Source organism: Sphaeramia orbicularis, chromosome 13, assembly GCF_902148855.1.
Source record: "Sphaeramia orbicularis chromosome 13, fSphaOr1.1, whole genome shotgun sequence".
Lineage (NCBI taxonomy): Eukaryota > Metazoa > Chordata > Actinopteri > Kurtiformes > Apogonidae > Sphaeramia > Sphaeramia orbicularis.
The window spans coordinates 1,497,211-1,524,084 of record NC_043969.1 but is presented as its reverse complement, the minus strand read 5'-3'; the positions used below and the strand labels follow the sequence as shown (position 1 = coordinate 1,524,084).

General features: G+C 38.3%; 1 protein-coding gene across 5 annotated transcripts in view; it reads right to left on the bottom strand.

Moving 5' to 3' along the window:
* Positions 1 to 26,874, bottom strand: part of bcas3 (BCAS3 microtubule associated cell migration factor) — a 521,508-nt gene that overhangs the window by 340,006 nt on the left and 154,628 nt on the right. For 4 of the 5 annotated variants that reach the window (XM_030152118.1, XM_030152122.1, XM_030152119.1 and 1 more), the window contains exons 16-17: positions 12,167 to 12,317; positions 2,762 to 2,806 (exon numbers count right to left, since the gene is read on the bottom strand). In XM_030152118.1, coding sequence (XP_030007978.1) covers positions 2,762 to 2,806; positions 12,167 to 12,317 — 196 coding nt within the window. The remainder of the gene's footprint in view (positions 1 to 2,761; positions 2,807 to 12,166; positions 12,318 to 26,874) is intronic. The other variant, XM_030152121.1, reaches the window with a different exon arrangement.

Here is a 26,874-nt window from a genome sequence, read left to right as displayed (position 1 = left end):
GGAAGGCAGTTATTGTGAGGGTCAAGATTCCAATGCTAATGATGTATACCTTTGAAAAGTATATGCTCTGAAATCACTGAGGGCCTAGATTAAGCAGGAGGTGGATGAGGACAGAATAAGGAACAAAGCTTCAATTAAAAAGTATGAGTGACTGCCCACAACAAAAGACGAAACCCAAGACTTGGGGAAGGCACCACATGCTATTCATTTTCTAAAGTGAATGGAGTCAACAGGGAGGAGCCGGAGAGTAGGGAACCGGGAAAGGGAAAAGTTCACTTCACTGAGCCGTTCAATCATCTCTCCATAAGTGACTCTGTCATAATGGGGCTTCTTTTAAAAGCTTATAAGCATCTGATTTCACAAGACAGCGTTGACATGAGACTTGGCTTCAGCCCCAGCTAGAAAAAGCCTGAAAGATCTGAGTCTACGAAGATGTGGTGCCCTCTGACTTTAGGTACTCAGTGCTGAGCATGAAGGGAAAACCGACTCAAGATGCTTTACTAGCCCAGAATTTTGATACATTGTCTAGTCTCTCTGTTTATATAATTGTACTCTTTAGGGAAGAAAGAAAAATACTAATTGACGGTTTCTCTCCTTTTTGGGAAGTGAGTGATCATAACCTCTACAGCCACGTACGTTTGTCTTTGGTACAAAAAAGTGATGGTGTTTCAACCTAGGAAAAACTGTTGTGTGCACACAACAGTTACTTCTGATGAAATAAACATCAAACATGAAGACATAAATGTAAAGCATTACAGCAGTACCTATGTTTAGTACAGCTATCAAAGTGTCATTTGACCTCAAATTTGGAATAATAATGAAATAAACAGCTGTGATGAAGTGGACATGATGCAACTATGATACAGTAATACTAACAAATTTATAAAAAAGAAAAAACTTTAAGAGATTAAGATTATGTTATTTCCTTTTAAATTAATAAATATTCATTGTATGATATCTAGTGGTGTAGCTGCTCATTGCAAACAAGTAAATACTCTCTGCAGCTCACCTTCACCTGTGGTGGCTGCAAACACACACACACACACACACACACACACACACACACACAAGTCTCTGATTATTGAGTGTTTGTTTTGTCTGTTCAGGCCATTTTTGTTGAGTGGCCGTTAATCCTGATTCACCTGTTATTGAAACCAAAAGGAGAGGAGGAAGTTTGTTTTGAGGAACTTTTGAAAATGGCAGTGCAAGACAGTGGACTGCATGACAGCGGACCTGTAAAAGCCTTTTATTTTAAGGGGAAAGAAAATCCTTATACAATTTTTTATAAGTTTATTTGTGACTTCCCAAAAATGACCATCTAATATTATCAACTTTATGGGAGAACTGTATGAAAACTGAATGTTAGTCCCTGAATGTGTGCCATTTGGTGACCTGGTTTTGTGCAGTTGATTGATTAGTTTTTTTACACTTAGAACTGACACCTTTAATCTTCATTATACAGTAGTATAGTACAATAACAATCTGAAATATCGATTCCAAATATTAATTATCGCCATGAGTTCACTGTGAAACATATCTTTTTCACATCACTAAGATTCTTATATCAACACAAGACACTATTCATCAATAGACCAGAAGATGACAAGAGACAATCACTATGTGCAGACACTCAACCAGAGGGAAAAAAAAAATCTATTTGAAAGCAAGCTAAAAACAAAATCTGAACAATGTGTGTCAAACACAAAGGCATTATTCTTGGACAAAATATCATGAACAGTCTAAGCAAAGAAAAATGACACAATGACAGAAATGTTATTTTCTAGTGGGTTGCTCAAAGAAGCCACACGACAACCAGACAAGACGTGCTCCAGCGTTTCCCTGAAGTACTGTCATACGCCCTCTGGGGTTCTGCCCGGGGCACCAACTTAGCAGAACAACATCTTAATAAGTACAATAACTGTCAAAGAAACATCAGGTACTGATGTAAATATGGAAGATTATATTTACGATATTATACATTAAATTCAAAGATGAATTTGAAGTTGGCTTTTGGGGAGAGATGATTAAATTGATGTATTCAGTTTTTGGTGTTCATTTTGATATGTCATTGGCTACTTCGTTTTTAGCATTCCCCCAGAGGAATTATGTAAAAGTGACATATATCTATGTAGAATACTGCTTGCCGCAGGCAAAAAAGCCATCACCAAATATTGGCTTAAAAAGGACCCTCCCTCAGTCTCCTTGGTGATAAAACTTGTCAACCAAATCCATTTAATGGAAATGATGACATATAATCTGCACCTACAACAGCACAAGGGTGTAAAGTACTGGAAAAAATGGGACTTTTTCATTCAATCTGTGGACAGTAAACAGTCTGTAAATGTCTGAATGGACCTGGGACCATTTCTGTTTGTTTTGTGCCTCATATTAAAACAATAAAAAATGAAGTACAAAAAAAGATGAATTTGAAGTTAAGAAAACACAATGGACCCCTCCTAATAAAAAAGGTAAACATACACTTGAACCAAACGAACAAAAAACACACCAAAAAAAAAGGGGAGGGGAGACAACAAACATTCAGTGAGACTTAACCCCCCTTGGAATGGCTGCACAGACTCTGCAGAATGTGTTGAAAATATACAACGAGACAAATGAGAGATAAAGGAGGCGGTGTGTGTGCGGTGGCAGAGGATACAGTCGCATGCTACCGAGAGAGAGAGAGAGCGAGAGAGAGAGAGAGAGACAGAGAGACAGAGAGAGAGAGAGACAGAGAGACAAGGAGGGGAGAATCAAAACTCACCATGGAGTTTTAATGGCAAAACATCCCGCCCCAAAGAGGTAGGGTCTTCATGAGAAGGTAGGGGTGGGGAGGGGTGAAGGGAATGGGGGATACAGAGATAGACGGAAAAACCATTATTAAACTAGCACACTTGGGCAAACACACTTTTCACTTTTCACATTACATACTTTTTGACGTGTCTGTTTAAGTGCAAAACATACATGCGGCAGGAAACAGAATGTCTGTGCGCTAAGATGGATTTGAAAACCTGCGGGATGAGTTGATGATTCATCTGCTCAAGCTGCTCTGCAAAGTGTGATACCATATATTTGGCAGATGCAGCATGTCCACTCTTTTTTCCGACATCTGTCGTGATTTTGTTTTGGGGTTTTTTTTTCCTTCTTTTAACTCTTGACTTTAACCTTTAACGGGGTCGGGTACATGTGGAGAAACATGCAGGTCTGAGTCCAAGTGAGTAAAATTTGACAGAAAAAAAAAAATGATGGGAAATAGTTCTGATTGTTGAGATTGAGAAATAATACGAACAGTTTATCTAATCTGTAAAACAACTGGGGACACCAATAAAACTAACAGCACTCAGGCATTGTTGAGACAAGGAGTTGTGTGTTTGCATGCTGCATCTTTTTTTAGAGTGAATGTGTATTTATGGCCATGCATTGTCTTGTGAATGTGCACGCCTGTTTGGAAGTAAGGGTGTGGGCAAGTGTGTGTATTCCCTGTGATTATGTTAACAAGAACACATTGTGTGCGTGTGTTTGTGTGTGTTTGTGTGTATGTGTGTGAGAGTCATCCAAAGTGTAGTGTCTTTTTCGGGGTATATTTCTGTCTATCTGTCAGTCTGTGCGTGTTTCTAGTGTTTACAAGACATTAGGAGTGGGAGTGTGTTCCTGTGTTTATTCTGCATGTCCAGAGATAGTGACAGAGCTCCGTAAACAGTTTACAGTAAATAAGCCTTTTCCCTACAGCAATAAAGGTCCGATGAGACTGAACTCTGTCCCCGCCAGGCAACCTCTCCCAGTCATGAAAAACAGACTCCCCAGCCAACCAAAGCACTCTGCAGCACTTCTTTATTTTATCGCTTTCGCCGCATCCGCCCAAGCCCTCCCAACGATAGCACACAGTCTCCAATTAGTCTTGGTACATGGATGTGTAGAAAAACGTTCCTCCGGGAGACAGGGAGCAACAATTTGCCCTGGAATGTCTTACTCCTGGAGCGCAAGTTGACAAATGAACATGCTGGTTGGTGTAATGGAGGCCCCTGGTAAACTGCCACTTATCAAAGAGCTGCAGAAGGGGGTGCACGGTCTCCTGTCTACCCTCCGCTGAGCCTATTGAACCTACTGAGCCCCCGCTACGGGCCTCCAGCTGGGTAAATGGAAGGACGCCATTGGAGAGTGATGGGTGAATGGGATGAGGTCTCCATGGTCAGACTAAAGGCCAAGTAGACTTTGGGGTTTACAACGATGTCAGTTCAGTTTGAAATTCTCCTCCGTGGTTTCCCTGAGTTATTGTTGGTGACTGATGGGAATTAATGGCAGTTTACATGATGTAAAGAAACAAGGAAACTTCAACTAAAGTTAAATAGTGAGTCAAAGGCAACAGCAGAGGGCTTAGCTCCTTGACCGTCACAGAAGCATCCATTTAAAACATTTTTAATGAGATTGATCAAAATGTACTACTGACACACTTTAAAGAGCACCAGTGCTTAAAAGGAACAGTTAGGGTTTTTTTTGGGGTTTTTTTAAACTCTAAACGGAAATGAAATAAAAGCAGTGGTTGGTTGCTTGAAGTTAGCTCTAGCGTTGCTGGGAAAGCAGAGGTGTATACAAATACATGTGTATACTAATACATGTGTATACAAATACATGTGTATACTAATACATGTGTATACAAATACATGTGTATACTAATACATGTGTATACTAATACATGTGTATACAAATACATGTGTATACTAATACATGTGTATACTAATACATGTGTATACTAATACATGGCATCTAACCCACTCTAAACTGGCATTCATACCAGACCAGAACCAGTGCTCAGGTTGTGTTGGTGGAAAAGGAATGACTAAGTGACAACTCAAGTGCAGGATTGGAAGAATGGGTGTTGAGTGAAGCCAAGACTAGGGATGTAACGATTACCGGTATAACAATAAACCGCGGTAAAATTGCCGACGGTCAGCATTACTGTTTAAATTCTAATTCTCATGATAACCGTGTTTGATTACCACACTTTTAGGGGAAAAACGCCTGTTAAGATTTGCTTTTATGTCAAATATCTGAATATAGTTTTAATTTATTACAATTTTAATTTTCTATACCTAATATTTGGAACCAATATTCACTTTTAAAGTCTTTGAAAAGGTTCATTAAGCATCTGTGTGTTATTTATGCAATAAATTATATACATTTTTCAAATTGGATTTTATATATTTTTTTGTGTTTTTTGTTCTTTTATGTTTTTATAGTAGGTTAAAGTGAAAAAATAAGAGACAGATGATATAAATGAAGTTGTGCTGAAAAAACAGATCCCAAACATGGGTATAATAAACATTTGTTTATATAGTATATAAAGGCAAAATCAAAAGGACTGAAAAACGGACAAAATAGACTCAGACCACGAAAGGTTAATATTTGAATGTTTCTGCAACAGAAGGGACATTGTGCCTGTTATTTTTGTTTTGTTTCTTTTGTTTTTTTTTTTTTTCAAAATATAACTTGGTTAAATTATTTCAGTGTGTATCAGTACTTTTTGAACACTTTGAGCACAATTTCAACAATACTGCAATAATAATGATAACCGTGATAATTTTAGTCACAGTAACTGTGATATGAAATTTTCATATTGTTATATCCCTAGCTAAGAGAACAGATGATTAGTAATTATGTGTTGTGGATCCTTGGTATGACCTGTGCCATGGTTCCGTTGGTTCCTTTGACCTTTGTACTGTATATTGAATATACCTCGATCCAAATCAGCACCAACAAATGTAACAGAATACACTGTTTTTCTATCAAATGTTTTCTTGTCGACATATTGTCTACATTAGCACATTGTGGTCAAAAGTAAATAATACAGTATATAACAAATATACAATAAAAATGAAACAAAACATTTGTTTGAAAACGGGTGAATTTGGCCAAATGACATAGGCTTTAATGATAATCTAGGTTTTAAGTCAACTGATGCCGCCTTAAGTTCTAGTCTTTCCTTCCCCACAAATACATACATTTAGGCATTGTTTAAGTCTCACTGTGATATAATAGACAACACAGCATTTTTTTCATTTTAAAGAATATTGTACTATTGTTGTGTTTTACGAACATATGTACAGTCCCGTATAAGTTTAAACCACAGAGAAGACGAAGACCACCCTGTTTCTGTGACACGCTTGTGGATCAAACAGGATTTGTAGGAGAAGAGTCCCACACAGGTCAGCTGCATGTTGGAAAACACAAGTTTAACATGGGTCACTGGAGTAAAAGCAGAGTAAGACTGTGAACGGGTGTTTTACTAAGAGGAGGGAGAGAGTTGGAAAACAGAGGAGAGAGGAAAAGAGCGAGCGTTTTCGACCTGTGAGGGCGCCGACCCCACTCCCAGAGAATAATCGTTCACACATTCATCTCTTAACCCATTGGCCCTAATAGCAGCTCCGCCTGGGCCATTAAAAAGGGAGGGAAGTGAGGTGATTTGTGCAAATGGTTTAGTCTTGCTGCCATGTGATGTTGACATTGCATTCTTAAAGCCCCTTTCCAGCCCTGTTCTATGTAAAACAATGGCTCTAACGCCGGGCTGCCTCTTACGTACATATTACAGTAATCTGAGGGCACATCTGCAGCAGGTCACAGGGTCTCGTTCGCTCCCTCTGTTGTCTCTCTCGCTACCTCGCCTGCACTCCATCTGCATTTGCTTCAAAATGTCATCAGAGGGATTTGGTTGAGGGCAGTGTTTTGTTTTGTGTGCGACAACCTTTCCATTTGGATTTTCATTTGTCTGTGTTAAAGTCAGACTGTGTGTAGATGGGATAAGTGTGCAATAGTTTGTCTGCTAGCAAATCCCTAAATTTGATGCAGCCGGGCCGCTCATAAACAGCTCTAGTGTCTAAAGGGACGAATACGCCGATATGAATGTTTCTGTCTTAATCTCCTCAAAGATTAAACTGTGGCTGTCACATTTTCACCAAAAGGGGATCTCTTGATTTTGTGACCAATTTTTTTTTTTTTTTATTGTTCATGAGGTTCAGTTCATCTGTGTCCAACTCTCTGCCAAATTTGGCTGACAGGAAACAAGAGGCTGGGTCAAAGTCGATACTCGTCTCCTCGTTCAGGACTCTCGGGAGACTTTGTGCAGAAGCTTGGCTGAGCTCCTCCACTCCCTGACCTGGCCTCAACTGGAGAAGGGGGGGGGGGGGGGGGGGGGGGGGGGGGGGTTATCAAACGGATGCTGAGCCACATCCGACTCTACCTCCCAACTCCCAACAGGGGGAAAGCACCAAAACCTAAGAGCGGAGGGGAGGGGGTTCTGTGTGGACTTGTTAAGGTTTTCTTTGATGTTAAAAATTTGAGGCCTCCGAAGACAAACAGCAGCAGTTGAACACTGGTGGTCTGTAGCCTATGAAGTTATCACTGCTTTGTCAGACAAAGAGAGGGGGGGCGGTGTGCGGGCTTCATCAACGGGTCTGTGTGTGCGTGTGTTTGTGTTTGTGTGTGTCATTGCACAGTGCACACAAAGGCAGCCTGCTAGGGAATGTAGGTTAAGCAGCTGGTGTGTTCCTCTGCCACCCTGCCAACAGGGATCTGCTCATACAGGTGTAAATACAGCTGCCGGACGCTCTTCTCTCTCTGTCACACACAAACACATACATGCACACATGCACACAGAAAAAGCAAAAGAGGGCTGGCTGCACAGACAGACAGATGGTGCCTGGGTACTCCTGTGCAAGTGTAGCGTGAAAGCATATGATATCACCCCGACTCTGGGGGCCAAACCTGCTGCTTCAGTCAGTGTGTGTGCATGCTTGTGTGTGTGTGTTTGGTGTGTTGGTGCAGCCGTGTGCATGCAGGCACAGGCTGCCCAGTTGCACGTCCTGATGCGTTAATACTGATGCCTCCTTTGGACTGGATGGATAAAGAAGTACTCATGGAGCCTACCAGGCCTGACAACACCCTGGACAGCCTAGAAATGTGTCTCAGGTGTTTCAGGACTAGGGATGGGAATCGAGAACTGGTTCTTCTTGAGAACCCGATCCCAGTAGCTCGATTCCTTGGAATCGTTTGCCTGCCTGCTTAACGGCTGCTTATCGATTCCACCTTTGTTGCGCATGCGTGATGACGTCACACATATGCTGCATTGTTTTGGTCAGAACGGAGCCAACATGGTGTTGAGGTAGAAAAGGTCTAAAAAGACGACACCAGGCCCAAACAGATGACACCAGGTCCACTAGTAACACTGGCAAAGCTTCCATTTCTTCTAAAGGGTGGAATCCCTCCATTCTGTTCAAACATTTGTCCACAGCATGTGATTCATTTACAGGAATGTCATGTATTTGATTCTCTACTCAGCGGTGCTTGTGAATCTAGCGGCAGAGTGAACATCAGGCCAGACGGGGGCCAGTTCTGGTTCCGGTGCCGGCAACAAACGTCGTACCCCCTCAAACACAAGTTTCTGAAGGGAGGGGAAAGGACATGAGGTACGCAACAACAGGAGACGGGCCAAGTCGAACCGGTTCCACGTAGTGGAAATGCGGTGATAGAGGAATTAGTGAAGAGTCTGTAGTTTCACTTTTACTGCACATACCCCCCCCCACCAAACTGGCATCGTCTGTTATTATTATTTGTTCATACTGTATATGTTCTATTTTCTGTGCAGATGGAAATATAAAAGACAGTTAATGCAAACACACCCGTTTGTACTCTTTTATTCCCTCACCCAATGAGAATCGATAAGAGAATCGATAAGGAATTGGATCAATAAACAAAATCGATAATGGAATCGGAATCATTAAATTCTTATCGATTCCCATCCCTAGTCAGGACTATGTGCAGAGTCAGCATCAACTGCTTATCAGCTGATTATCACACCCAACATTTAACACTGTCACTAGTATGTTTTATTTTTGATCCAATATTGCCTCTATGTCTGAACGAATCTGTGACAGTGGACTCTTAAAAAGACTCATACAGCTATAGTTTGGAACAGAAAAAAAAGGAGATGGACGATTAAATAACAAGAACCGCTGAAACCAAATCACAAACAGACTATGTTTGGATTCATTACTTTAGTTTAAATTGGAGGAAAACTGAATTGAATATATAGGTAATAATAATATTAATAATAATAATAATAATAATAAATCACTTTTGGAGCCAGGCTTACTTTGTAAACTAAATGCCTATTGGCACTAACTGCTCTATCTTTACTGAATAAGAATACTACTGAGATATTGTTGAGGTGTGCTTTCAGTATTTAACTTGACAATCAGCTTAAAAATAGTTCAGCTTTGTATCAGAGTTACTCTAAAATTTAACACAGAGATTTTAATGCAAATGTATATCGGTTTCTAGTAACAATAACTGGTCTCCTTTATTACTTGTAATTGTAAACGAGGTATAAAAATGCAGAGTGACACTGTGAAATTGCCTAGAAATCACAAAACAATACCAAATCCAACAATCAACAGGGTTATTTCTATTTTCTCTTGAATTTGCTGGCAATACAAAAAAACAACAAAGCTATCATGAGTTGGAATATCTTGGCGTGGTCAGAATTTAATCAGTTATATTATCATTTGGATTTAGTGTTTGTAGGACGTGCCAATTTTTCTCAGTAAAAGTAAAAAAAAAAGTAAGTGTTTTTATGTTTCTGTATTGGCAGCAAAATGTTGTCAGAAATACATACATTTTAGGCGTACCATTCTGTTCAAATGGAAGGACTCGTCACCTCCAACACACGATCAATGGATCAGAGACATCATGCTTAATATAAAATTAGAAAAAATTAGGTGCATCCTAAATAACTCTATCAATAAATTTTACAAAATATGGGAGCCTCTCGTACACTGCATGAATATGTTGCCTGGCCTGGAACTTTAAAAACATCTTATGTTTATATTGTTATTGACCTGTTTTTATCTATTTATTTATTTATTTATTTATTTTCCTCCTTTTGCGGTACCAGAATGCACTGTCTTGATTGTCTTGTTTGTATTGCCTTTTTTTTTTCTTTCCCCTTGGGTTTTCTCTGTTTATCATGTCCAGTGTCAATCTTTGTATTATGAATACATTGTTACATTGCTTGAAATTATAAATGTTAAACTTGTGAAATGAAAAGCTCAGCAGATATTGAAAAGTTCTATAAATAAAGTTAAAAAAAAAAAAAAAAAGAAATACATTAAAATACATGAGTGAAAAACATTATTCTGAACTACTTACAAGCAAAGATGATATAAATAATAATAGACTGAAACACAGAGGGCAGAAGGTAAATTGACAAGAACAAGGCTTTGACATTCACCAGATGATGAATTCAAATGAGATCATACAAAACATAAAAAAACATTGTCCAACAGAAATATAATCCTACTAATTACCGCAAGCCAGATAAGAAACAACATCTTTTAACTAAAGTAAAAGGGGGAAAAAAAATGTTTGAGGCCTTGTCAAAGCTAGTTTAACCCACAAATAATGAAGCAAAGCAAATTGGAAACACGAACCAAGTGCAAACCACTGAGCAGCAGGTCATCAAAATAAATACAGCAGAGCCAGACACCACTGAGCACACTAAATTTTACAAAGCAAATCAACATTGCAGGTTGTCTTAATGATTTGAAAAATGGCCTTATGTTGTTTATATTGACTGCAGGATCGGGTCTCTATTTTCATCCTCAGAGCTCACTTATCAAATATCACACGGCTATAAATCCCTTACATCTGTTTGGATCATTATAGCATTTCCTATTCAAACAGGGCATGAAAATTACATTTAAATTAAAATATTAAAATCTACCCATATTTGTGGCCACCTATACTGTATGTAAATGCACTTAGCAAAGGCCTGTAGTTGTTGATGGTCTTAAAACTACATCATTTCAATGCATGGCAAAGATCCAAGGGGGAAAAAATCCTGATGGGAGAAGGGACATGACAGGGTTACACAGCATTTATTACGACCGGACAAAATCTAAACTTATCACAGTGTTTTGTTTCTGGTCGTGCAGTGCATGACGTTGTTTAGGAGCTTTCCAAACAGCCCGCAGGGCAAGTTCACATGTGTGTTGTGCTTTATTACCCATATGCAAAAAAAGTGGTGGCCTGAGACAAAAGGCGACCATGAACATCAGCTGAATGGTTGTGAGCCTTTGGCCTACACAAGGCCAACAATGACACCATACACATTTACACTGCACAAAAAGCATGAAATACCACAGACTAATGTCAAAGGGTTCACAATTCTAAATGGAACAAAAACTGTACTATACTGTAATGGAACATATGATTTTTTTTCATCTTTTTTTTTTAATTACTTAATTCCTCCAAAATGGTGCATTCAAGATCACTTTTTTTTTTTTACACCAGCTAACAGTCAGAACCCTGAAGGTCTTTTATTTTGCATGACTTTTGCATGAAACACAATTGAGAAAATTGTCACTTTTAAAGTGGAGGAAAAAAAAAAAAGAAATCAAACAGTTTTTTCAGCTTTAGTACATGGAAGACACTATAACCTAATAGAGCATTTACTGAATGTCTTCACATTTTGTAGTTAGAGAAATATTTCAGCAGGTGGAGAATGGTATTGGGGTAAGTCCCTGATTTGGGAAAAGGTTCAATGTCCGTTACATCCCTGGTTTGCTGTAGACATTGTGTGTACATTTTATTTTTTTCTACTGAATGCTATCTTATAATTTCCTTCATAAACTTGGATTTCAAAAATAAAGCTTTAAACACTGTATGTATATTTCATAAAAACAGCAGAAGGACTTTTGGTATCGTGCGTCATTGAATGTGCCGTAACTGCATACACACTCCAGTTACATCTCCTTAATAGAAAAGGGAATACATGTTGTCAGGTATGTTAATAAAGTGTTAAAATGCATTTTTGTCTGTGAATAAAAGCATTACAGGGTATAATAAATATTTGGATACTGCTAACTGTTACATTGTCTGTTTAAAGAAAGTGATGCTGAGGCTAAAACATTGGTTTGTCTTGATTTAAAACACAGGTAATGAACTGAACAAAGAATGTTATGATCAAACCAACTGCAGTGACTGTTCTAAAAAGAGGCAGATTGTGTCTCAACATCAGAGTAGGATATCTTTCCGCTGCAGAGTATAGTGTGTGTGTGTGTGTGTGTGTGTGTGTGTGTGTGTGTGTGTGTGTGTGTGTGTGTGTGTGTGTGCCTACCCAGTTCGTTTGGTGATGGTGCCCAGTGTCATGGGCTGTTTGATCTGAGCCAGGGGCAGCACCACGGTGAGGCTGGGCAGTGGTGACAGTCGAGGGTTCCCCATGTTGTTGTTGGTGAAGTTGTTGTACGAGTCCTGGCTGCTCAGTTTGGCTAAAAAAGCAAGCACAGAGACAAATGATTATTTAGGAATATTTTCACTTAAATAATATTGAATATGCCACAAACAACAAGGTCAGACAATGCTTTTTTTTTTTTTTTTTTTTTTTTTTTTAAGATTTGGAGAGGTTAATGTGGGGTCGCCTGGAATTCAAATGGGGTCGCCTGAAATTTCTAGTAATTGATAAAAATAAGAAAATCTATGGAGAGTTGACAGAAACAATCACAATGCATAAAAAACATGACAAAGTGTGAGTCTGAAACTGCATCACTGTGGTTCTGATTATCTGTCAAATGTTCATTGTGGTCAGTTTCAGATGCTGCAGCTCTTTCATAATTCATAGTTTCAGTTCTTGTTTGTTCAGTATTAATTTGCAGCCTTTTAAATCCAAGATGGACTGACTGTACATATCCTTCTCACTTTGTGCTGTAATCTACACGTGGCTTTTCTGCCTCCATCCATAATAATTATATAGCTTAAATGTCATCTAAAATTATAATTATATATTATATATACATATATTATAATTATAATACAATATTTGCAACTAAAATGTCTGTGATGAAATGTTGTCTAAAATTAATGTTTATTTGCAACATAGTATACATACTAACCCTTACATGATCAAAAACAAATTAATTTTAGCAAATAAATTGTCTCCGTTTTGAATGTCTGGGGTTGCCAGAAATTTGTGATGTTCAAATGGAGTCACGAGGTAAAAAAGGTTGGGAGCCACTGTACTAAATCAAATGAATTCCAAGGTAATAACCACAGAACATTGGCAATCATATTGTGAATTCTATTGCAACCTTTAATACATAATTCATTACTCAGTGCTCAGTGTCTGCTTTCAGTTCAGTGGTCTTTACAAATGCTAATTCTTAGCATCGCGCATTTGGAATTATATTAAAACATTTAGGACAGGCATTCAGTTGACCACCAAAATCCTTGTTTTGAGGCCTGAAACACCTTCAACTCCAACAAAAAAGGGTTCAAGTACTGTGTTTTTTTGTTTTGTTTTGGGGGTTTTTTGGTGGGGGTGGGGGGGTTAACCTCTACCATAGCACCCAACCCCAGGTCCAAGGCCTCCTGTGGAATGATTGGTAATAACCAGCTCAAGATGCTTACGATACAAAAGCTCTCGCTAGTTTCACTTGGTAGTGCTCAGCAGTCTGTTAATCAAGGCCAATCAACAGGCCCTGCACACACACTCATGTTCAAACACATAAACGTACACATACACAGATGATCCAGAGAAACACCTCTCATCTCACATATCCTGTGCAGCTCAAGCCAAACATAATCAGGCCATGTCAAAGGTTTTCGGAGGGCTTAATGACCTTAACCAGCTACATCAGGGACACAGCTCCTACAGTCAGCCTCCATTATTCCCACTACACATTTTACATCTGCAGGTGAAGGCTGGCGGATCTCTAATAGAAACAGCAGAGATTTGTTTATTTATTTTTTTTACTTTATTTCATTTTTGCATGTATAAAAATAGCAGCTCAGTTCAGGTTAAATATGCTTTGTTATATATGATGAGAAGTTTTAATACAGTTGAATGAATTATGAAATAAGAGCTTAATAAGTGCACAAGTTATATATATATAAATCCTTTTCAAAGCAATTGCATCTCTTCACAGTGAGAAAAGCAAAATTCATCATTCATCTGACATTTGTGTCATTCAGAATCTGATCTGGGAACCACTGGGAACAGTCATTTTTGCATTTAATTGCAACTGAAAAAAATCTGTTAAAATGATAAAATAATAGCATGATCTCGGCCTCTATATGTAACAAATGAGCATGTTCTCCTACATCTGGAGAGTAAGATTTATAATCTGTATAGCACTGCAGTGTTTCATTATGATGGCATGTTGTGACATTTTACTTTTATAAAGAAATTGAACAGCAGTTGGAACTTGAATCGACTGATTAGTCAGTACGAGGTTTTTTTTTTTGTTTGTTTAATGTGTCTTTACTCCTCTACGACAGTAAATATGAAGGTAATATCTTTGAGTCATGATGGAAACACTACATGACACATTTTTCTCCACATTCTGACATCTTATTGAACAAACTAACCAATTAGTTGATACCGGCTAAAATTTACTGAGGGGGTCAAATGAGTGGCCATTTTTGTCAGAATCTGGGAAGAAAAACTGGGGAATCTAAAAGCATAGAATATTTGTTTTTCAGGTAAATTCAGTTCAAATAGAACTTGGCCATTTGCGACATGAAAATATACCATTAATTGTGATGAAATAGTTCATTTTTGAGCTGAAAACATAGTTCATATGAGCATCAACATGTTGAACAGAACTGAAATCCTGTACATTTGCAGAACTGTCATTTACCAACACAAAGTTCCTTTGAGGATTCACTGAGATTGATTTCTTATGCACAAAGACAGAAATAAAACCTCTAAGCACATTTTAGCCGATAGATTAAAAAAAAAAAAAAAAAAAAAATCTATGGTAGAAATAACCCTTATTTGCTGCTTTATATTATGTCGAGTAATTGATTTCAAGTTTAAACTTTTGTTGCCATTCAATGTTATTTAGTTGACATGAACACATAAAGCTTAAATACATTTCATGGCTATTGTTTCATTAAAAAAATTTGTTGAATTAAATGTGCCCTTAGTGTACTGCCTCATGGTGACCCAGCACTGGAAATGAGTTATCACCGCAATACATAGAAACAGTAACATACAAAGACCAACATATATACATTGAACTACAGGAGAGATTAGAAATAGGGATTATAAAACAAATATGATTGTAATCCTCTGACAATGTCTTCAATAACAACTCTATACCACTCATTCAATGGGCAGCTCAAGGAAAAATTCCAAGTTCAAGTGCTTTCAAAAGAAATAAAGAGCAAACCTGTGGGCACACCACAATACACACTCTGAATGTTTTCCTTGTTCCATTTGTTGCCTTAATAGATGAGTGACAGCTACGTAACATAAAGGAATGAAAAGGAGGGAGGGGGGATGTGGGGACAAAGAAAACAAGGCAGACATCAAAGGTTACAATAAAGGTAGAGGAGGAGAGTGCCTTGTCATTATTTCGAAGGAGCGATCAAGAGGAGGCTGAATGCGAGCGGAAAGGGACTGCTGAGTGTTTTGGTGCAGTCTTTTAGATCATTAACGTGTAGCTCTGAGTTTCATTAGTCCTGCCAAACCTCCGCTTTGTGCCGTCTTTTAGACCTCCACTGGCCAACAGTGCTGCATGACCTTCATGTGTGTGTGTGTGTGTGTGGGGGGGGGGGGGGGGGGGGGCATTACGCAAACCTGGCCTTCATTTTCCTCCACTCCTCTCTTGGTCAGACTAGCAGTGGTCTGTATGGAGGCAGCTCCTGAAAGCCCTTCAAAAGTGGTCCACCCCCTCAGAGCCCTGTGCAGCCACCTTTTGTGCTGAGGGGAGGGGGGCCGACAAAGAGGGATTAAAAAAAAAAAATCTGCACAGGAAGCAGCCTGAAAAGCCATAATGGTGCTTCAGCTAAAAGAGAAAAAAGGAGGCAGGAGGAGAAGTGGAGAAGTTTGGGGTTGTTGAATTTAGTCCAAAAACGGACATTTCCCTTTCACCCTGGGGTGTTATTGGCGTCAGATGGCAGTCCTTCCAAAATAAGCCTGTCCCCACGTATCACAGAACAGGTGTGGCTGGAGTGAGACGGGGAAGAGGGGGGTGATGAACGCTGTTGACTAAAGAGTCCAAGAGGTCCCAAACTATCACAACAGGCCAGACAGTGAAGAGTGTGGAACGTGTTGGAGATCACGCACCAGCAGAAGATGATACATGAGGAGACAGCCAGGACGTCTGGCTGACAGACACACAGATATATGTGTGGGTGGGGGGATGCAGACGACAGAGGGACGTGTAAACACAAGTGACGAACACATGGAAGCTGTAGAAAGTTGAATTTCAATCATGGAAACTGAAGCTATTCTACACTAGCAACTATAGCAATTGTATTTCTACTTGTACACGTCCTTATACATGTTAGATATGTAGATATGAGAAACCAGGCAGTGACTTGATTCAGAAAACAATGATTCACATGACTTTTCTGTCGCTCTGACTTCATCATGGATGCAGCAGTAAAATCAATGAAAAAACAACACATTATTAGCGCTGTCAAACGATTCAAATTTTTAATCAGATTAATCATGGGGTTGCTGTGGATTAATTTTGATTAATCACGATTAAATATCATTCATTTTTAATCTACATTTAACATGTTTAATTTTGCATGGGTAAACAGACTCAAGAAGGGAATGAATATACATTTAACGTGTTTATTAAACACCTTCAACGCTTTCAACAAAACTTGAAACAACTGTTCTGTCTTGGTTTTTTTGTCCTCATATTTTCATCTGGAGGGCCGATGTACTGTTTAGTGTCTTCAGTCTTTATGGGTTGGTTCTGCTGCCTGTCACTACTGGATCCACTGCCCATTTGCACATCAGCGACGGTAACTCTACTTGGACAAACTGCCCAAAATACACTGGCAGAGACCTTCAGAGTCATTCTGCACTGCAGATGGGTTAATTGCGTTAAAAGTTTTAATCAGATTAATCGTGATGATGGATTAATCCGCAGCTCTAATTTATTATTATTATTATTATTATTATTATTATTATTATTATTATTATTATTATTAAATACTGACAGGGACTGGAATTAAGCAGTATTGAACATATGACACTTTCCACAACTCTCATTTATGTTCTTTTTTTTTTTTTTTTTTAAGTTAATCTTCCAACACACATATTAAACACATGCTGAAATGTGGCAACATTACATTTATTAAAATTTTGCAGGCAATGATTCCTTGGGATCTGCCTTATTAGTACTACTGTCTTGTCAAAATCTGTCAAATCTTTAAATTAATTCTGGAGACATGCATTGATATGATGGACACAGCAAAAAATAAAAGAGCCTAGAAACACTAAAATGTTGAGATGATTTATTTCACTAAAACTCAAATGGCAAATTCAAATGAATACTTCTAAAAAGAAGTGTGTGCAACATTGAAAAACCCAAATTCTGCAAATCTTCAAAGAACTGCATGGACAGAATATGGGCTCCTCCCATCTGAATCAGGCAAATATCAAACACAGGGAGTATTTTTGCAACCTTCACACCTTTAATTCTTTGTCTCTTTAATCTGTTTGTAGTATTTAAATAGTTCATTGAAAGTGAAAGTGAGTCTGAAATCAATGTGCGGATGATGAATAGTTAATAACACCATGTTAACAATGACTATACTGCCCCTACTATAATGGGCTGAGAACAGCTCTAGCTAAGGGTGACTGCTTTGGTGCTGCTGGAAGACTTTGAAGGATTGGTTCAGCACTTCTTCTGCAGTTATTTTCATAGAAAGAGCGCCAGAGCAGATATGCAAACAACTGATTAAGGGCGTGTCTACATCCATGAGTGGCTGACAGTGGGAGTTGAAATCACACTCAAGGACGTGGACACAGTTTCACAAAGACTAAGACTCTCACTGCTTTGCATCATTTCAGAGTTTTACACAGAGCCGAACAGAAAAGTCAAAAATTTGTAGTGGGATCAAATATTCATTTGTTAATTTCTCTGCCCACTCTAAGTACAAACTTGAAATACATGTACATGTACGTATTTCTATTTTATCCTACTTTATATTTTATATAGGAATATTCTATTTGCAATATGACTGAGTAGTTTACTACTAATCTACCCAGTAGTTGAAGTTTTTAAAATTGGATTGACATTAACAAACAACATTAAAATCCTCCTAAATGTCTTAATTTGAAGGAAAAAAAAAGAATCAGATTAATACCCCATAATAATATAACACTGTGAATGGCGTAATTCAACAAAATTACTATTTTTACTGTTGATACTTTACATTTTGCTGATAAGACCTCTGTTCTTTTATTTAAGTAACACTTTAAACAGAACATGTCTATGTAGTGGTATTTCTACTTTTACTCATATAAAGGATGTGAGTATTTCCTGTACCTCTGCCCACTGGATCCAAATTACTCCTGATGGTCAACAAAGTAGGTTGCTGTGCATTAAGTCTACACTTTGAAATGTAATTATATGCACCTGAATGGCCCGTTTTACTGCTGAGGTATTTGACCAAAAAGTGTGTAAAGAGCAAAGGAAAGAGGTAAAAGTTGAGGAAATAAGAAAAAGAGAGAAAGACAGAGAGAGAATGGGGTAGACTGATGAGAAGCGTGTGGTGGACACATAGCTCTAGAGGGAGTCGGTGATTTGATTAATGACCTGGACGTGATGTGCCCAAGCACTGATACATGACATCCCCATGGAAAGAAGATCCATCAATGCAAATCCAGCTCTGTCGCCGTCGTCCAGAGAAAAACTCTGATCCGGCCAAAAAGTCACACTGTCACCTGACTCTTTCTCCCTTAATCCATCTGTCCATCCATCCAGCTCTCCTCCATCCATCCATCTCTCCCTGTCCCAACAGCATTTGCATTCTCCTCTCGCGTTAAGCCTCTCTCTCTATATCCTTTGCGCTCTTTCTTTCCTCAGCCCGTGTCACGCTATCTCATGTTTCTCTTGCCTCTTTTAATACCCAATTTGCATTCAATACAAGCAGATGGCTTCCAGCGAGGAGCCGACGTGTAAAAGTACAAGCTCTGAAGACCGTGTGCGTCCACACAAACACTGTGTCTTATTTGAATTGTTCTGCCAGAGAGGATATTTCAGCCAGAGGGAAACACCGAGGGGAAAAAACTCTAGCAGTCCTGGAGGCAAAAGTTTAGGCAGGTGACATGTTGACTGATGTTCTGGGATTTAGGAGAGGCCTTGGACCAGACCATGATGCTGCAGCTGTGAGATGTGAAAAAGGGAAGTCAGAGGACTACTGAAAACCAGAAAAAAAACTCTTATCCAGCAGGGGAATTCTTTATGCTTTTGTCTAGAGTTTGGGCTTTTGAAGATATTTTTGGAGTCGTGCTACTACACATTTTAAACTCCTCATTCTGAAGGACAAAATAATAAAGCATGTTTTTGAAAGTTGAGGCCAATACATGTGAAGGCGAATAAAAATGTTTGTGCCAGCTCATTGATGTGTTCCACAGGATCTCTGCTGCAGCTCTCAGATCAAACCCAAACCCTTACATCACAGGGGTCAAACATGTGGCCCGGGGGCCAAATCCGGCCTGCCAAAGGGTTCAATCCGGCCCCGGGGATGGATTTGTGAAATGCAAAAATTACACTGAAGATATTAACAATCAAGGATATTAAAAGCATTTTAGGTCAATTCAATCTAAAAATGATTAGACCAGTAAAATACTACCATACTAACCTATAAATAATGAAAACTGTAAATTTTTCTCTTTGTTTTAGTGTAAAAAAAGTTAAATTACACAAATGTTTACATTTACAGACTAGCCTTTTATAAAAAAAAAAAATGTGGACAACCTGAAATCTTTTAAGAGAAGTATGTGGAATTTTAGTAATATTCTGTCTGTTATTTAATGTTGTGTGTATTTGTAGATCCACTGTGATCTCTAAGTTGTGATGCATATGGATAAATAATAAACTAAGGTGTAATATTGTTAACATTGCACTTATTTTCCTTAAGAATGTTCAGGTTTTTCATATTTGTTCATGTTATGTTTGAGTGCAATTTGTAGATGTAAACATTTTCATCACAGAATTTTTCTTCTTTCACTCAAAAGTTATTATCCTGTTATTTTTTTTATTATTTTACTTTATGTCATATTAGACTGAATGTGGCCCCTGAACTAAAATGAGTTTGACACCCCTGCCTTACATGATAAAACCTGGGGATTAACAGCCAAGGTAAAGCAATTAGGATTCATCTCTGAGTTTTACAAACAAAAACAACCACATGATGGTACATGTATGAAATGAATGAAGTGCAAATACTGCCATATCTGAAAAAAAGTTTTAAAAGTGAAAAGTCAATTATCAATGATGGAAACACTCTGCATAAAATAACAACAGATAATGTATAACCGTCTCAAGACACAAGTTTTAAAAACTGTGATTATTTTGGTGGTCTGAGTTATAATGATTATTAGTTGTAACAGTAGTACTATTCACAAGTGAACTGTAAAGTAAGTGCATCAAAATAATGTCAATGTGTTCCACTTTCTTCAGTAACTCTTGTGAATCTGCTCTTTTGTACAGCTGTCCCCCACAAATTGTAGATATAACTAAACTGCATCTCCACTTACATTTGTTGCGTCAATGCTTTGATTTTGTTGCAAGGAAAATGGAATTCGTCTTTGAAGTGTGAACTACTTCTTTTGCCTTTACTTCACGGGCAGAAAGGAGGTGGTTGAAGCGGATGGTGGTTTGCATCCTGACTCCCATGGGACTTTAAGGTCTGGGCAGCAGAGGTACTTATGTCAGGGTTGAGTAAAAGGTCATGACTTAGTTTCAACATTAATAAATTTCTGTTAGACAGTTGTTTTTCTGTGCAAACTTGCAAAGCAATTCTGTATTAAACTAAACCCTTGTATGTTCCAATAACCCTAAGAAAGTGCTGCCATCGACCAGAACCCAACTATAAAAGGTGGTATTCAACCACTAGATATTCTACATACAGTTATTTTGGTGAAAAACAAACAAAATACAATATGTGTAAATGATTTACATTTCACATTCAAGGTCAACATTTTTGACACTTGTAAAACTAGAAAAGCACTCGGAGAACGCAGACCTCCGCTAAGGCAGATCAGTGACACCCCCCCCCCCCCCCCCCCGATCACCACCAAAATTTAATCATTTGTTCTTTGTGCCAGTATCAACATTTCCTGAAATTTTTATCCAAATCCATCCATAACTTTTTGAGTTATCTTGGACATGGACGGACAGACAGACAGACAAACCAACGCCGGCAGAAACAGACCCTCCTCTGCTGAGGTAATGATGTTAATTACCTACACTGAATCAAGGCCTACTACAATAAGACTTCTGGGGCAGTGCATGAGCATTTTTACACATCATCTACAAATAAACTGAACAAAGTCTGAGGGGATTTAAGATGCCTTGTTAGCCAGAAAAGACTGTTTATAATTAATAAAACTGAAACTCTACACTAATTTCAATGTGCAGATTTGTTTGTGTTACTGTAAGTAGCCATCAGGGCATCGAACACCCTCCACAACACCTAAAGAAAACTCTGGCAGCATGATGTTTATTACAACAAAAACTATCTGCAGTTGCAGTTTTCTTACATGTGAAATGTATTGACTTATTGGGTTATTCTTGGAATTTCCTTTATCTCTGAATATAGGCCAGTAAATGGTCTTTGATCATGTCTGAAATAAAGTCACAAACAAAATAAAAAAAAACTCATTAATGGGCAGAGACTTGCTCAAAATATGTATTAATTAATTTATCCTGTTTTAAACAACCAATGTCGACAAACCTGTGTAAATCTATCTGGACTTTCCACAATTCATTCCTTTTCCAAGTTTCCCAGACATATTAAAGAGAGGGTGGGATTAAAACAGAGCAGAGGAAGAAGAATGGACATGAGGGAGGGGCCGTGGTGGTGGTGGGGGCAGTCCTTCTGTGAAGAAGGAGAAAGCTGCTCCGCTGTCGCAATCCCCAAAAGTATCATTATTAAAACACTCACTTCCACAGACGGAGGAAAGAGAGGGAGAGAGAGAGAGGGGGGGGGGGGGCATAGGACGGATGAAAGACAGAGAGATGGTTGGCAGGGAGAGCTAGAAAGGGTGGGACATAAAGTGGGGAAAGAAAAGAAAAAAAAAAAACAAAAAAACAAGAAGGAACAGGGATCCCCCACTGGACAGAGTAAAAACAAATTAAAAGAGCCTTTATAAAGCACAGATGCTGCTAAGAAAATAAACTTCACAAGATTTACTGTTTTTCAAAGGAATCAGAGGGCTGGTGGAAAAACCATCAGGCCACTTCATTTTTTTTTCCTTCTTTCTTTCTCTCTCAGGTAACACAGCAGCAGAAGGATCCATCTCCACAATTTTCCCCTTTCCCTCCCTCTTTTATCTCTGTATGCTGATCTGGGTTGTCTGCTATTTTCAGTCAGAGTTAAGAGTTGAGGTCAGGCCAGCCTGTGTGAAAATGGCTTCCTGCCCGGTCCCCCAATCCCAAACCGCAAGCTAACAGGGAGGTTTTATTAACAGCCCTATTTGGGAACATTTTTTGAACATTTTGTATTTTTTTTTATTGATGTTTCTCATGTCAGGGAGCTAAAAAAAACATGCGCCCGACAACCCCCCATAAAAATTCCCAGAACATGATTTCTCTAATTTCATCATAAAACTTCTGAAGTGAAAAAACAAAACAAAAAAAAAACCAATATAATAAGTGACATTTTTGGTGTATCTGTGTTTCCAGCAGTTTAGGACTGACCGTCTATCTGTAGCTGGACTGTAACAAAGAGTCAGAAACAAGGTTCTAATAGTTTTGGATTTTTCAGTCTAGTTTAGTTTTATTTAGTTTGGACTTTTTTTTTTCTCTAATTCAGTTCGTTTTAATTCATTTTTAGCGCAGGTTTGCTAGTTTTTATTAGTTTTCATTTTTTTCTAAATGCTTAGTTTAGTTTAGTTTTAGTATTCATTTTAATTTTTTTCATATCTTTTCTTCCCAGACAGGACTCTGCTGCTTTCTCCCAACTTTAGTCTCCATGTTTCCAGGTAGAGTGGGGACCAGAAGACGACTGGAAACCACAAGTGAACACAAGTGACAGACCGTCAAGTGTTGTATGGTGACGCTAGCTAAAATTGCTAGAGCGAAATAAATCGCTTTCAAATCAATCCGACGTTGACAAAGACAAAAATGAAGGGAATTTTATCCATAATTTTTATCCATTTTAGTTAGTTTTGTAAACACACAATACAGTTTCAGTTAGTTATCGTTTTTTTTTCTTTTAATTATAGTTTTTATTTATTTCAATTAACGAAAAGGTTTTTACATTTCTAGTTTTCGTCATTTTGTTAGTTTTCATTAACCATAATAACCTTGGTTAGAAGCAGAAAATAACATGGAAGCGGAACATGTTTATACAGACATGAAAAACACAAAATCATGACCAAACAATCAGGTGAAAGCTCACAAACATGAAAACACACACATACACACAAACAGTGCCCCTGAAATCAGATCTACAAGTTTACAGCATGTCGGTATTTACAAGGCTTCATCAGACAGCACTGAGTCGCCAGCAAGGAGGGGGTCAGACAGCTCCACTGGATCAGATGACACCCACACTCTAACCATATGTGTGTGTGTGTGTGAGTGTGTGTGTGTGTGTGTATAATTTGTGTGTGTGTAGCCATCATCTGATTTGGGTCAAGGAGTTAGTTCCTCAGAGTAAAGAAGGGACGGGTTATGGCCAATGATTGGATGTTTGGAAAAGCAGGAGAGGAGGGCTGAGGAGGTGGGGAGGAGGGAGAGAGAGAGTGTGTGTGTGTGTGTGTGTGTGTGTGTGTGTGGGGGGGGGGGGGGTCAGTGCACACACAGATGCACATACACACTGAAAACACTTACTTACAAACTAGTTTCGAAGGAGGCTCAGAGAGAGGTTTTCTGTTGTTCTTTACTGATGTTCTCTCAGCAGAACATGAATGCGTGGGAAATTGTGACCCGAAAATGACAATGAAATTAACGAGATGTGCTCGGACTGGTTGAAAAGTAAGCCTCGACAAAATAATGAGCGATGCCAGGGTTAGAGCGAAATTAATTCAGCAATATGGACGGTGAGAGAGAAACTGTTTGAATACATGTAAAGTGCATCTACACCTACATTTCAATTAAGAACATGTAAGGACCGGTTTTAAAAGGATTCTATGGATTATGAATGAATATTTAAAGAGGGAAAGAAAATCCAGTCATGGATCAGTCCGTGATCAGAATGTAGAAGGTCTGTGATTGGATCCAGACATAGCTAGTACTTCGATCAGTCAGTTTTGATCATTTTTATGGGAAGAATTACATCAGGAGTATACGAGTCTTAGTGAAATATGTCCATAGATCAATAAAAATATCAAACTGATCTGAGGAAAATTTAAAGATTTTATCTATTTTTCTTGGATTTGACAGAACGTTATTAGGAAAAACACTAGTGATTAAGTAACACTCTTAGCTCAGCCTATGAGTTCAAGAGTATGACATCTGTGATTTCACACAAGGAGTTTAATATGTGTAAACCAAACCAAAACACAGAAATAGGGGGAAAAAATAAATTAATTAATAAATTAAATAAATAAATATATATATATATATATATATATATATATATATGTGTGTGTGTGTGTGTGTGTGAGACAAAACGTAAAAAAGATGAAAAGGCAAAGACAAAAAAAAGTTGCTATTTTTTCTGAGAACTTCAGCTGCTCCATACACAAAAGTTCACAGTTATCAACAATTATCTTGTTAATTTCTACTCCACTTATGACGATAAAATGAGATGACAGTCCCAGGAAGAACAGAGATCATTTGTGGGAGTAAGGTAGCAACAGAAAAAAAGAGGAGGAAAAAAAATCTGTCTTACAATGTGGACCAAAGACGTTAACTACACAAAAAAGCCTTCGTTATGTCTGATGTCGAATAAGATGGGCCTTTTTTTTTTTTTTTTTTAAAGCTAAATGAAATAGGATGGAGCCTTGTGACCTCCACAGCCAGGCTAGCTGCATCTGTGCTGTCTGGGTCTAAATACTTCTGCTTTTATAAAGCTGCGGTCTCAAAAGGAGGAAACAATAAGAAAGACAGAGGAGATAATGAGCCGTCACAGCCGTCCAAAGCCATCTTTAAAAGCAGGGCAACAACCCTGAGATGCTCAGTTCTCCTCATGGAAATAATAAAACACAGACTGATTTCACTGTTTCCTGAGCCGGACATCATCTGTTATGTACCTGATGAAGGTTTTGAGTTTTCACAGTAGACAGATTTCTTTTGTTCACATTAGTCTCTAATCATCTGCCTCATGCTTCTTACCGTATCCTTGCACATGTCACGCTCAGTTTGTTTTGCCTACGAACTACTGATTCAATTTCTCCTCTTAAAAACTCCCCAATCTAACACTGACTGAGTGACATTACAGCTAAAACAGAAACTCTGCTCAAATAGATGCAGTACCACATGGCCACTTTGAAGCAAAAAAATAACCAGCAGGTTTGACCACATCTAAGTTGAAATAAATGGTGTGTCAGAAACACTTAGATGTAATCTGAGATGTTCTGAGACACATTTATTAAAGGGTTTTATGTATATGTGTGTGTGTATACATCTCTATCTATATATTTTTAAATATATGTATATATATATATATATATATATATATATATATATATGTGTGTGTGTGTGTGTGTGTGTGTGTATATATACATACATACACATATACACACACACACACACACACACATATATATAGGATATTTTGTCTAAAAAAAAATGAATAAATAATCTGACTAAATGAATAAGTCCTGTAGTGAGAGACCAGTTGGAAATTTCAATACCAAGAAAAATAATTTAACTACGGCCCAGTGACAGATTTAAGCTTAATTTAAATCTGTATATCTAATCTAGTCTCTACAAGAAAAAAAAAAAGGCTTAAAAAGGCAAAAATACAATAACCCTTAAGCCTTCATAAACACACAACCCAAGTGCAAACTAAACAGTCTGAGACATTTGATGAAGTCGGACACGCATCAGCAGAACAAAGGCAGCATGTAAAACCTATTGATTCTGTGACAATGGGAGGCTTGGCTTTTCACAGCATGCATTTTTCACTTGGTAGGCAATAAACTGGAAGCCACAAGTGCCGTCTGTGTGTAATGGCAAGCCAGCTTTATTTCTTTATCTCTACCTTACAATTTTGCAAATCAAATAATGATGAGTGCAGTGGCGAGCACCCGGTGATAAGAGGGTTTAGTGGTTGTGGAGATTGAGTTATTAGGGTTCGTATAAAAAGGACAGAGGTCTCTGGCGGAGCCCGAACGCCAGCCAAGATACATATTCCTTGCACTGTGTATTTTTGGTCGTTTTAAAAGCCCTAAAAATACAGGGGAAGGCTAATTTTCAGGGTAAACAGCTTGTTCGATTGCAGTGTGGTTTTGCGCTGAGCTCTCCGTTTATTGACTCAAGCCGAGCTGGGCTCTGGCTCCTCTGCAGACCACAGGGTGAAGCCCTGCCGCCGGAGCCTGCAACAAATACAAGCCACTGACACTAGCTTACCTTTAATGGCACACAACTGTTAAATCAAATGTACAGAGTAATGTACAAAGCGTAATCCTCTCGACTACATGGCATGTTGAAGGGAGAAAAAAATGCTTTTAAAAGGAACATCTGCTCCTTTCACAAAGCTATTTGTCTTTTCCTATTTCCTGCTCAATAGTAATTCGTAGGTTAAATTATTAAGACATCTACAGTAGATGGAAGTGGGGTATATATGGTTATTGAAATGCATGAAGTTTGAGAAAAAACACTACTCAAGAACGTAAAGTCGCAATTATGTAAAATATAACTTCCCAGGAAAAAGTCCACCATTTTTCTTTAGATGTTATAT